The following is a 12,487-nucleotide window of genomic DNA, read 5'->3' as shown; positions in this document are numbered from 1 at the left end:
GGGCTAAGGGAACAGGGTGACAGGGGGGATCCCATTACGGCAGCCCTACCTTTCTCACAGTAGGGCTCTCCATCCTCCATGTGGAAGAGGCTATTCCCAAAGGGCTTCTTGCAGGCTGCACAGATGAAACAAGTGGTGTGCCATGTCTGTCTCAGGGCATGCATCACTTCCTGAGGGATACAGTCTCAAGTCAGGACAGAAAGATCCAGGGGCAGTGGCAGCTGGGCTTGATTTCCCCACCAGGCCCCAGCCAATGCTGGAGCATCCATGTGGGAACAGGACAGGAGAGCCCAAGAAGTAGGCAAAGGAGAGGCTCCTACTCAGATAGCACTTGCTGGGTGCCAGGTTCCGTGTGTGCTTACATACACTCCCATCAAACCTGGAGAGAGGGACTACTTGTTACTGCCATTTCACCAAAGGGATATCCAGGATCAAGGCCACATGCAGATGCATGGTAAGCTCAGGCTTTAAAGCCATAACTTGCTTTGCAGAAGCTCCGTCACAACTTGAAGCTGTGTAGCTCAGGTATTGTAATCATCTCTTGATCCAAGTTCATTTGCTCCCTAGTTCATTGAAGGCAAGCCAACCTACTTCCAGAATAGAAATGGAGTTGTCCTCTCTCTGTTAGCAGCAACTTCTTGGCTTTCTTGAGGGAGGGGAGAGATTGGTTGGGAAAAAGACAAGGGTCATAGAAGGATGCTTCCCACTTACCCCCATAATTTTGGTGTTGCACTTGGCACAGATTGGGGCAAAGAACTGCTCATAACACCGTTCGCAGTAAACGTTGTTCTGCTCCTCCACAAAGCACACGTCTGCCAGGGAGGACTTGCAGTAGGCACAGTTAAACTCTTCTGGGTGCCAGGAGCGGCCCATGGCTACCAGAAAGGGGCCCCTGGGAAGCAGAGAACAGCACCTACTAAGGTGGCCCCAAAAGCTTCAGACCAGATTGTCTGACACCCCTAAGGCCAACACTTTGACCCTATTAATAACACCGACCTTTGTGACTGTTCTAATGAAAGAAGATAACATTCAGATAAAGCTCCTTGCTGAAAGATGTTCACTGTTGCTTCGTTTACAATAGAGAAATGGAAAGCAACTCAAACATCGACAGTAGGGGACAGGGTAAACATATTATGAAATATCTGGTCAGTTGACTACTGATAATTACAATAAGAAGAGCAACAATAATGAAGCTGATGGCTAACATTTATTAAGTGCTTACTCTGTGCTAGGTACTGGTCAAGAAGAAATTTGTATTTATTGATTTAATTCTCACAACAATCCTATGAAGTAGGCACTATTATGATAGCCATTTGCCTATAAGGAAACTGAGGCACAGAGAGGTTAAGTTGCACACGGCTATAGGGTGGTACGGTAGACTACTGGGACTATGAGGAAATGTGATATATTCAAAATTGTCTTTCCAAATTTTCTAATTCTTCTTTGAGAATGTGTTACTTTATTTTAAATAAAAGTATATTTTTCATGTATATGTAAGCTCACCAACCCCCAAGTCCCCCCCTCCCACAAATACTGTAAACATACTCTATATATTCAAACAAACAACAACCATCCTCCTGACTTCTAAGCCTAAAATGGCTTGTTTTCATCATAGTGGCAGATGCCCACTGAAGCCCTGAGCAGCTCAGGCCTGTCTGTGGAAAGACCCAGAAGCAACCCTGAAGGAAAGCTGGGTCAAAACCAGCACTGTCACCCAGCTGGCGACATGGCAATCCAACCTACTGACAACAAGACCTGCCATTCCTAGAACCCGGCCTTAGCCCAAGACTGAGGTCCAGGCACCGGCACCATACTGGACGCTTCACCCACTTCCCTCCCCAGGGAAATACCTGGCCCACAGGGATGGAAGTCAAAGGTCAGAGAGGGTCAGATCAGATGTTGACCCAGCGGGACCGGAGGCTGCCCTGTAGCAGCCTCCTCCCTATCGCTGCCCTCCCTTCCCCCTGCCTCACCACAGGGCTCAGACAGTGGGCAAGCAACCGTCACCTCCACCCTTCCAGAACCCCAGGACAGGGCCACGGCTGGACCATACCGGATGACGTTGTTGCAGTGGCCACAGAGTGGAGTCCTGCTGCTGGCTGGGAAGCGCTCGGCCCTCTGGACAGTGCCCCTGGCAAGGGGGAACGCCTGGGAACCTGGGGTGTAGGCAGGGGCCCCCCCAGGCAGGGTCTGCTTGCTGAAGGAGGTGGTGCTCTTGCCAGGAGCAAACTTCTGAGAGAAGCTGTCGTCTGTCATCCAAGGGGGGCGGCTGGCAGATTCAGCAGGGCCCCCACTGTAGGCCGCAGGGTTATAGCTTGGGGCAGGCGAGGGGGTATAGGCAGGCGCTGGGGAGGGAGAGTAGTTGGGGGCAGGCGAGGGGGTATAGGCTGGGGCAGGGGAGGGAGAGTAAGTGGGGGCAGGGGAGGGAGAGTAAGTGGGGGCAGGCGAGGGAGTATAGGTAGGGGCAGGGGAGGGGGTGTACGGAGCTGGGCTGTAATTGGCCCCTGGGGATGGGCTGTATGTAGTAGATGCAGGTACTGCAAGCCAAAAAGATCCAAAGAAAATGTGTCAGCAATTCAGTTCCCCCAACTTCCCATCCCTGCCCCCAGCCAGAACAAGGAGATTTTATTAGAGCAGGGCAATTCTAATTTTTACCAGAGACGTAGTCCTGAGCTTCTTGGTGCCCCAGATTTGAATTTGCCAGCGGGAACCATGGGAAATAAAAAATCATGGGAGCAGAGTCCCGGGAGCTAGGAGCTGGGACTAGCTGGGAAAGGGTTGTAACTATAAATATCTGCAGCTGCAAGGGGTGGGGCTTGCTTGGCCTCTGCCAGAAAGCAGGGAGTGGGGGCAGGGTGCTGGGCCAGGCTCTCCTCTGGCTCCTGGGGGCCTGGAAGAGAGTGAGAGTGGGTCAGCTTGGCCTTGCCTCAAGATGCTTCAGGTGCACTCTGACCCGTGATTTGACATCTGAAATGCTTTAATTGCATGTGTTTGCTGAACCTGGACCTAGTCCAGTCTTTGGGGCAAAACAGATGACAGGGCAGTAGGGTTTTCAGATTTGGGTTTCAGGATCAGCTACACTTGTTTTCCTGAAAAAAAATCTTGGCTTGACTTGTATTGGTGGCAAATTTCCTCTCGGTTTGATTGGGGGGAGGGCAGGGGAAAGGTCTTGAAGGAGTCACTTGGAGGAGCCTGGGACAGAGCTGCTCGGGCAACAATGCCCAGGCCCAGCAGCCTTTGGGGCACCTGTGCTTTCCCATGTCACTTTGGTAGGAAGTGAGAGTGGGTCCACGTGATGGTAGAGGTTACCGAAGACATCAGAGGGTAAGAGTAGAATGCACTGCCCCACTGCTGTGCAGAGGGGACTGAGGCAGCCCCACCAGCATGCAGTAGGAAGGCGTTTCTCAGGGCTAACAGCCCTGGCCAGGCCTCTCATCTCCCCCACCTGGTTCCCCTGAACGACCCTGGGGCAGCTTATGGCCTGCTGCTCCAATTCTGTGACTCTACTCCCAGGTAGCTGGCCCCTCAGAGCTGAGTATCATGGAAACCCCTGCACTGGGGATGGAGAGGGGCCAGACCTGTGTCATGGAAGGCTGAGGGAGTAAAACCCTTCACAACCTTGCCCTGGAGCCATCCTGGGAGCAAGGCTGGTTTCATCCACAAAGAATCTCCTTCCCACTTACTAAGGAGGTAGACTAGGCATATAACAGATAATCTTTGTTAGTCCTGTTTACAGTTGAGATTACTGAGGCTCAGAGAGAGCCAGTAAGTGGCAAAGCGAGTCTCCAGAAACATTCTTTCTATCACCCCAAGCTGCCTCTGTAAAGAACACAAGTCCAATTTCCATAAAACCTTGGTGTACCATGTGATTGAGCAGTAACTGTCAAAATGGAGGAGGTCCCATCCTCTGGAATATAGCACAGCCTTTAGGAGCACAGCTCTACTATATCCTGGTTGTGTGTCCTTGGGCAAGTTCCTTAACATCTCTGGGCCTGGATTTCCTTGTCTAAAAATGGCAATAATAATTCTTAGTACCATACAGTGTTGTTATGAGGATTAAGTAGCTGGCCCAGTATGTGTGTCACTAAATGTTAGTGGGGATGGTGGGTATTAGTGACTCCCGGTCTCAAGATGAACTGTCAGCTCATATCACAGCCTGGTGGTCACCTGAGGGAGCCCAACCCCGGTAGACTGTGGGATGTAGGGGGTTGAAGTGGTAGATGTAACATCCTGAAGCCATATAACCTGAGACCAAGTCTATTCAGCAATGGTGAAATGCATGACACCCCTGCCTGCCTCAGAGGGAGTGATGGGGACATACCAGTGACATACTGCATGTACTTTATAAACTTGTGAAGTCCAAATTCAAGGTGTTGTCACCCTCTCTTACAACCCTGCATAGCTCCCAAGGGCCCAGAGCAGAGTCTCAAAATGCTGGGGGCAAGGATAACCAGGTGGTGCGGAGTGAGGGGGGGATGCTTCCAGGGAGGGACTGAGGAGAAAGATGATCCGGCAGAACTTCAGAGCAGTGCCCCTCTGTTATACAGAATGGGGTTCTTTTTTTTTTTTTTTTTTTCATTTTTCTGAAGCTGGAAACAGGGAGAGACAGTCAGACAGACTCCCGCATGCGCCCGACCGGGATCCACCCGGCACGCCCACCATGGGGCGATGCTCTGCCGATCCTGGGCGTCGCCATGTTGCGACCAGAGCCACTCTAGCGCCTGGGGCAGAGGCCACAGAGCCATCCCCAGCGCCCGGGCCATCTTTGCTCCAATGGAGCCTTGGCTGCGGGAGGGGAAGAGAGAGACAGAGAGGAAAGCGCGGCGGAGGGGTGGAGAAGCAAATGGGCGCTTCTCCTGTGTACCCTGGCCGGGAATCGAACCCGGGTCCTCCGCACGCTAGGCCGACGCTCTACCGCTGAGCCACCCGGCCAGGGCCAGAAGGGGGTTCTACGCATGATTTTGTTTCCTTTTTTTGTAAAGTGGAATCTCCACTAAAAGGGATGAAGACAAAAGCCCTGACCCTATGCTTTCCTATTTGGCTGTTGAGAGCTTGAAATGTGGCTTGTCCAAACTGAGAAGTTCTGTCAGGGTGAAATACACACCAGATTTTGGAGTTACTATAAGAAAGGAATATAAAATATCTCAATAACTATTTTATATCGGTTCTATATTGAAATTAATATACTAAATTAAATAAAATGCTGTGTATAATTAATTTCACCTGCCTTTACTTTTCTTTAAAATGTGGCCACTAGGAAATTAATTTTTATTGGACGGTGCTGTCCTAACCGGAACAGTGGCTACCGCATGCCAGGCCCTTTATATGACATCCAATGAGGCAGATAGTATTCTCAAGTCCATTTTACAGGTGAGAAACTGAGGCTTGGAGAGCTAAAGTGACTACCTCAAAGTCACTGAGCTAGTCAACTACCTGGCTGAACCAGAGCTCAGGCAGCCAGACTAAACGCCAATCCCCCAGCTTAACCATTCCTTAGGCAGGAGAACAAGACCCTTTCAAACTAGGCCCTTGCCCACTTTTCCAGCCTCCTGCCCGTATTGCTTAGCCAGATTTCCTTTGGAAGACATCTACCTCTTCCCTCCTCCAAGTCTTCCACATCCCTTGATCCAACCCTCTTTTCTAAGCCCCCACAATACGAAGGTCTCAGCAGTTAAAGGCAGGCCAAAATCTGGACCCGAGTGCGGCCGCTTCCCTGTGCAGGGCTCACCCATCCAGAGCTGAGAACCTGCCCTTTCTCGAGACCGAGCCCGGCAGCCCCCTACCGGTCCTCTCATTCCTGGAGGGAGGGGCGCCGAGCCGCGCTCCCGCTCCCCGGCCTCTGCGCTCTGAGCGCTCCCGCCCGGCTCGCCGCGCCGACCCCCGCCCGCCGGGGAAGACTTGGTACCCCACCTCCGAGCCGCGGAGTGTTGCTATTTCTGCCTGACGGAATCCAGCCCGTCCAAATTAGGAGGTTATATTTCATCTCTTAATTGGCAAGTTCAAAAGGCCCCTATCGCATTTGCAGCCTCGGGAATGTGTAATTAAACAAGGTGATTTCTGACTCCTGGCAGGACGAGCCCGGCTTCCCGCGAGCGCCCGGCCCACGGGCCGACGTGGCCTCCCTGGGCTCGGGCCTCTGAGCCGCCGCGGCCGCCCGGCCCCTCCCGGGCCTCAGGTGCTCCGGAAAGCGCCGCCCGACCCCGGCGCCAGCGATAAGATCTGGGCTGCGAAGGCCACCCGCTCCGGGACCGGCTCAGCAGAGAGGGGGACGCTCGGGCCCCCGTTCCCTGTTTACCCCCGGCCGCCGGCCGGCCACCCCCGGACCCCCAGGCAGCCGCGACTCCCGAGAGAAGGGTGGAGTACGCCGGCTCTTTCCCTCCCGCCAGGAATGAGTTAACGTCTGCCGGCCCGGAAACGCCTGGAGGCCTGGGGCTCCGGCCCGTCCCGCCTGCCCAGGCCACAGCCGGCCCTGAGCGCCCACCCCCAGCGCCGTGCTGCCCCCTGGCGGCCCGCGCGGGAGAGCCCACAGTGGGGCCGGGGCGCCCAAGCCCGGCACCGCCTTGGACGGCGCCCAGGGAGACCCGCCGCAGAGGAGATCCCTACCGGCCCGGACAGACGTACCTTCCTGGCACCTTGACGGGGCTTCACCTCCACCCGCCGCCTCTCCTGCACACTCCTTTCCACTCTCCCTTCCATATTCCCTATCCCCGCGGGCCAGCAGCTTCCTTCCTTCCCATCTGAGAGTTTTCTCGGTGTCAACCCGCTCCAAATTGCGCCCTAATCCTATGGAGTTTTAATCTCAGGACTTCGCGTCCCTGCCTCTGAAGGCACAGAGACGTGCGCCTCCTGTGTGCCCTGCACTGCGCCAGGTGCTTCATTTCGTCCCCATAACACGGGGTGTATATAGTGTCATGACCATTTTTCAAACAAGGAAATTCTGGCCCAGGAAATAAAGTATTTTGCCTTAGAGAGCGAGCGGCCCGGCGGGGAATCTTCTGAGGATAAGGCTCCTTCTACTGCCCGCACTCAACACTGCTTGTCACAGTGAGTTCTGTACACACAGGGTTCCTGTGCCCTACACAAGTCAAGCTCCCGGAACAAGGCCCTTCCTGACTCCGTGCATGACTTGTCTCCCTGCCCTTCAACTGCAGTGAGACTGTCCACTGGGCTCTCATGCCCCCCACTGCTGCTTGCCCAACACTCCCTCTCTAGCATGACACAGAGACGCTTTCTCCCTACCCCCTCAGAATTAGCTACCTCACTCTTTCACAAAGAAGATATTAACTTCCTCACTTCAACAGTTTAACTGTATATATGGTAAAATACATATATTGCACACACACATGCATATATATATATACACACACACACAATATGTGTGCAATAATTTGGGGGGTGAAACAGTTTGTGCAAATGGAAAATTGTTAATGCTTTCCATAAATTCAAAGTGGCCATAAAAATAAATATATCCAAAGTATAATGCTTTAAATGAAAAGGTATAGCCACCTAATGTCCTATCTGACCCATCTGTGGAACAGGCACCAGGACATCACTCTGGGAAGGAACCCTTGTGGTTTGTTATCCCTGTGTGTTCCGCCACCAGAACATGCAGCTCATAGCCTCTCCCCCCCCAATTCCCCATTGTAAGTCAGGGGACACTTGTGATTGTCACCGGCTTTCATTCATTCATTTGTTCCTGTTCACTTCCTTTGCTAAGTAGCTCCTCTGTGCCAGACCTGAATCAATCTCTGGTGGTACAGTGGAAACATCTGCCATAGCCCTACACTGCTGGAACTCAGAGTCAGAGTCCAGAGTGAAGGAGGGGATAAATGGTGATATCAGCCCTCAGGGCCTGGTTACCAGGAGCCCTGCTGTGGACACATCCTATGGAGCAGAGCACACAGGATCTTACCCTAGCCTGGGAAAATGCCAGCTAAAGGGCCCTTATGTTCGTTGAGCAGGAACAGGTGTGTGAGTGTGTGTATGGGGGAAGGGGTTGCAGCCAGCTTAAGAATTGCCCTGGGACTCTAGGGACTGGGGAGTGAGCCCAATTTTGGCTAGGAAAGAAGGGGTCACCAGTGACCCCTTATCCCCACAAGGGGGTCCTAGGCAGTGAAGACAATGGAAACCACAGTGATGGAACAGAGCCAGTGAGTTTAGCCACTGTTAGACCCTGTGCTGGCCACTCTGCTGCCTCCCCGGTGCTTTTCATGCCTCCAGTTATCCTACCTCAGCTGAGGAAACCAAAGACAAGACAGGTTGAGCAACTTGCCCAGGGTCACATCGTGATGCACTAGGGCTGTCTCCAGCCCATGGCATTTCTGGTATAGCTACCCATCCTCCAGTTCGAGCCAGACCCAGACTTCCGCAGGAACAGCCTCCTCCTTTTAAACCCTCTTTTCTCACCTTAACCCTGGAAATCCCCAGCCAGGAACGTCCTCTTCCTTAGAGCTGGGAGGCTCCATGCCTGCCTGGCACTGCCCACCTGTCTCCCCAGGGCCAGAGGCAGGCTCCATAGGGTTCTAGTCCACAACTGGGGAAGGAGGGCTGAATCTCATTAGCAGGGCCTCACTGAGCACCATCCTCTGGGGACGTGGTTTCGGAGATGACTCCGGGAGCCCATGCCCAGTCTGACAGTCTCTCTCCCATCCCCATTCTGCTCTCACCTGGCTGGTAGACAGAAGGCCGGATGCTGGCAGTGGTGACAACTCGAGGCTTGGGCGCAGGGGCAGCTGAGGCTTCAGGGATTGTATGGGCAGCAGGTGCTGGAGAGGTCGCCTTGGCGGTACCGTAAGCAAACGCCTGGGGCCTAGAACCAAGGTGGGGAGAGTTAGCTGCCAGAATGACAGCCCCGCCCACGCCCTGGCACTTGCGGGCAGTGGCAGGTTGGCTCTCCAATCCTCAGGAGCCTCTGTGAAGAGGAAACCTGACAGAGATGACCCTGGACTGCCAGAGGCTGTGAAGGAGGGACCACAGGTCTTAGAGGGGATAAAGCTGCTCCTTGGGTGCTGAGTCTTGGTGAGTTTGGCTAAAGCAGCAGAGACACCTTGAGAAATATAGCCCATTGCTGGTGTCACCACCTTGGAGAGAGGGAAGAAAGCCATTCACTGAAATGCTGGACAAGAGGATACACAGACAATCCTTTACCCCCTTGAAAGAGACTTCCAGGGCTGGTCTGGGGTGGAAGGAGACAGAGGCAGAGAGGTGGAGGTGGTCAGAGCTGCCCCACTCCCTGCAGGGGCTTCAGACCACCTGGCCCTCTGCCCCGCCCCCTTCCTATTGCTGCTGAAGGGAGCAGTAAAGTCTCAGGTTTCTCGGCAAGAATGCTTCAGGGATGGCTCACAGGAAGCCAGGAGAACCCTCACCTCCAAACATGTTTCTTTTCCATATAGAATTTCTGCCCTTTTCCCACTGGGTTAGCCCCCAAGCGGTTCAGAGCAACCTTTCCCTCTTGTGACCCAGGGATCGTGAGACCAAAGAGATGGGAAAGAACAGTGTCCCAGTTCATTGCCCTTAGGAAATGCTATACTGGCCACTATTCCTGGAGAGCTGGAGGCTCCAAGGACTCCTGCAGCTGAGCAGCTTGTTTAACTTTGTCTAATCCAGTGCTTCCCAATTCCATAGATCTGTGAACCCCCCCTTTTTTGTTTTCTCATTTAAAACTAATGAAGACCTTAGAGAGCAGGTCCCTGGTCTCTCCCTACATCATTAAGATCCCAACAGGGCCCACATGACCATACCCTGGGGAAATGGGTACCAGAGAATTGAGCTCCTGGAACTATTCTGCCCTATACCAGCCCATGGCTTCTTGCCTCTCTTCCACCTGCTTTGCATGGGCCCAGGGCTTGTGAATCATGCTGGGCAGAGTCATAGGGTAAGGGGCACTTTCCTTTCTGGGGCTCTGGGAGGTGGTGGCCCTGAGCTAAGAACCCACTGCCAAGCTCCTGAGGGCGCTGCTGTAGACAGTGCAGAGGTGAAATGAGCCTTAGACAACCATCATATTAGACCTGGGTGGTGTGTTGACTTGTCCTGCCACATTGCCTTGTGTCTGGTTGAGTGAAGCTGTTGTTTCCCCTCCCTGTGCCTGCCTGCCCTTCTCTGACTAACCGAGTAAGACCAGTGAAATAGGGGCCTCAGTGGAAGAGAAAGAGGTAGTATCCATGGAGTGCCCAGCTTCTACTGGGGTGGAAGAAGGTCAATGGGTCTCAGCTGGACTTTCTCACCAGCTAAGAATGCATGCAGCGTCTCACGACTGTGTCAGGGATTGCCACTGTGGGAGGAAGCCAAGGCTTAAGATAACCAGCAGGAATTCTGAGGCCATGCTCCAGTGAAAGGCTGAGTGGTCATTTGCCTCACTCTTTCTCCCTTTACCCCCATCCCAGACCTTATGCAGGAAGGGAAGTTAGCTGGGCCCAGAGTGTGGTCCATGGATCCCTTCTGTACCAGCTGCCCACACTCCCAGTTTCTCTGCAACCTCCACCTGGGCCTCATCTCTCTTCGCAAGACAGCGAAGGAAGAGTTTGCCCTGTTGCAGGTGTCCTGAGGTCCTTAGGATACAGATGCCCGGAGCTCTCTGCTGAAGCCTGCCCTTGAGCATAACCTCATCATCTAGACCTCCCAGATCCAAACTGAGGAGGCATCTTCCCACTCAGCAACAGGGACATTTCTTACCCTCCTCTAAATTTCTTCTTTGTGTCCTTGCCTGAAGCAATTCTGGTGTGCAGAGGGGAAGCACTTGCTAAATGATCCCAGGAAGCTGGGATAGAACAATTCCTGGCGGCTGGGCTGGGCCCCACCCTTGAGGCTTCAGTTGGGCTGGGGAAAGGCTGGGCTCCACACCACCTGGGTCACTTACAGCCCCAGGGGTAGGGGTACAGCACACAAACTTTTGGGCTACTCTGCCCACCCTTCCTCCTCCTCTGGCTGCACCAGGGGCCTATGCCCCCTGACTCAGAGAGGCTCGTCCTTCCCAGCAAAGCCCTGGGAAGGGACCATGGGCAACTGGCCCTAACACCAACTTGCCATCTCCATTCAGCCCAGAGACCTGGGTCTGCACATCCTGCTACACTGCCCAGCTGTTCCAGAATGACCTACAAGTCACCCCACCCCTGTCCACTTCCCCGCACCTCCATCACCCCTCTCATACCCCTGCCCAGCTTTGCTGGGCATCCAGGATGGTAGGTTGGGAAGCAGTGAGTTGTAAAACTTGAGACTGTTTTATGTGCTAGGTGTTTTACATACACTTTTTCTATCCCAACCCTATAAAATAAATGTTGCCTTAAATGTCTTAGCAGGTGAGGAAACTGAGGTTCAGAGAAGTTCTGTCACCTTCTGAAGATTATAGAGATTTAAACCCCACCACACCAGAGTCTCTGCAGTTAGCATGTTTCTCTGTCAAGAGAACAGAGGCGAAGAACAAGGACAAGTTAGTTGATAAATACATATATGACCTACCTCCTATAACCAGGGCACTGATCCTCCATTCACGGAGCCTTCCTTAGCTTCCCAGCCCAAGGCAACAACTTCCATTCTCCCTAATTCCAGTCCCAGGAGCACAGCCTTTCCACACAATCTCCCTTTGTTATCTAACTCTGTGTGTGTGTGTGTGTGTGTGTGTGTGTGTGTGTGTGTGTGCGCGCGCACGCGCGCGCATGACTTTTACCTCTCACTAGAGCAGAGAGCAGGGAGGCATACCTCCCTTCCTCTGTCTACATTCCCCTTTACTCTTTGCAGCAAGCGTGCAAGCTCTTGGCTTCACTGGGGACCTCGGGCTACTAATCACCTTGGATGGCCATTTATGAGGGCCAGATGCAGCTACTAGAAGATGGACCCAGGGTGAGGCCTTTTCTGCCTCCCTTCCCCATAGCCAGGGCCAGCATCTGTGGGGCCATTACCTTGGACTGTCTGCAGGGCTTGAAGCGGGGGCCACGGCAGAGGCGGTGGCAGCTTGGACAGCGGCTGCAGCCAGGGGTGGAGTGGCTGCGCTGGGAGAGGCAGCAACAGGAGGCTGGGAACAAGCGGGCAGCAGCGGGGTGATGGCCTGGCTGGTGCACACTGGAGCATACTCAGTAGGGGTGCTGATGAGGTGGGACCAAGAAAGACAACAGGTCAAGGGGGCCCCTCTGCATGGGGTGGTGGCTGCAGCAGAAAGAGACTGTGTGGAAGGCACCATTCATACTGCAGACAGAATGGGATCTTCCAGAAGGTATGTGTCCCAGCTTCAGGGGAAATGGACCTTCCCCATAGCCCCAAGAGGGAAGGGCGCAGACCACCAGGAGGATTGCAGTAACATCAAAATTATTCTCAAGCCTGGTATTCAAGCCATTTTTGTACTTACTTATTTATCTATCTAAGTATGCATTATAAAAACACAGTGTGATGGAAAAGAGAAGAATTATCAACCCATCCTATTTTCCATGTTTTCCCCCTCCCTTCTCCACTTACTCAGAGGCAAACATTGCCTTTGAGAAGGGATAGTACTATGAGA

At 53.3% G+C, this 12,487-nt stretch overlaps 1 protein-coding gene across 9 annotated transcripts in view; it reads right to left on the bottom strand.

Annotated features, from left to right (window-relative positions):
- Window positions 1–12,487, bottom strand: part of LDB3 (LIM domain binding 3) — a 66,306-nt gene that overhangs the window by 15,870 nt on the left and 37,949 nt on the right. For 6 of the 9 annotated variants that reach the window (XM_066349947.1, XM_066349948.1, XM_066349949.1 and 3 more), the window contains 5 exons: window positions 11,895–12,077; window positions 8,667–8,809; window positions 2,054–2,537; window positions 712–892; window positions 50–170 (listed from right to left, as the gene is read on the bottom strand). In XM_066349947.1, the coding sequence (XP_066206044.1) occupies window positions 50–170; window positions 712–892; window positions 2,054–2,537; window positions 8,667–8,809; window positions 11,895–12,077 (1,112 nt within the window). The remainder of the gene's footprint in view (window positions 1–49; window positions 171–711; window positions 893–2,053; window positions 2,538–8,666; window positions 8,810–11,894; window positions 12,078–12,487) is intronic. The other 3 variants (XM_066349952.1, XM_066349953.1, XM_066349950.1) reach the window with 1 other exon arrangement.

This window comes from Saccopteryx leptura, chromosome 9, assembly GCF_036850995.1.
Source record: "Saccopteryx leptura isolate mSacLep1 chromosome 9, mSacLep1_pri_phased_curated, whole genome shotgun sequence".
Classification (NCBI taxonomy): domain Eukaryota; kingdom Metazoa; phylum Chordata; class Mammalia; order Chiroptera; family Emballonuridae; genus Saccopteryx; species Saccopteryx leptura.
The sequence above is the reverse complement of the archived record's forward strand: the minus strand, read 5'-3'. Positions and strand labels throughout refer to the sequence as shown.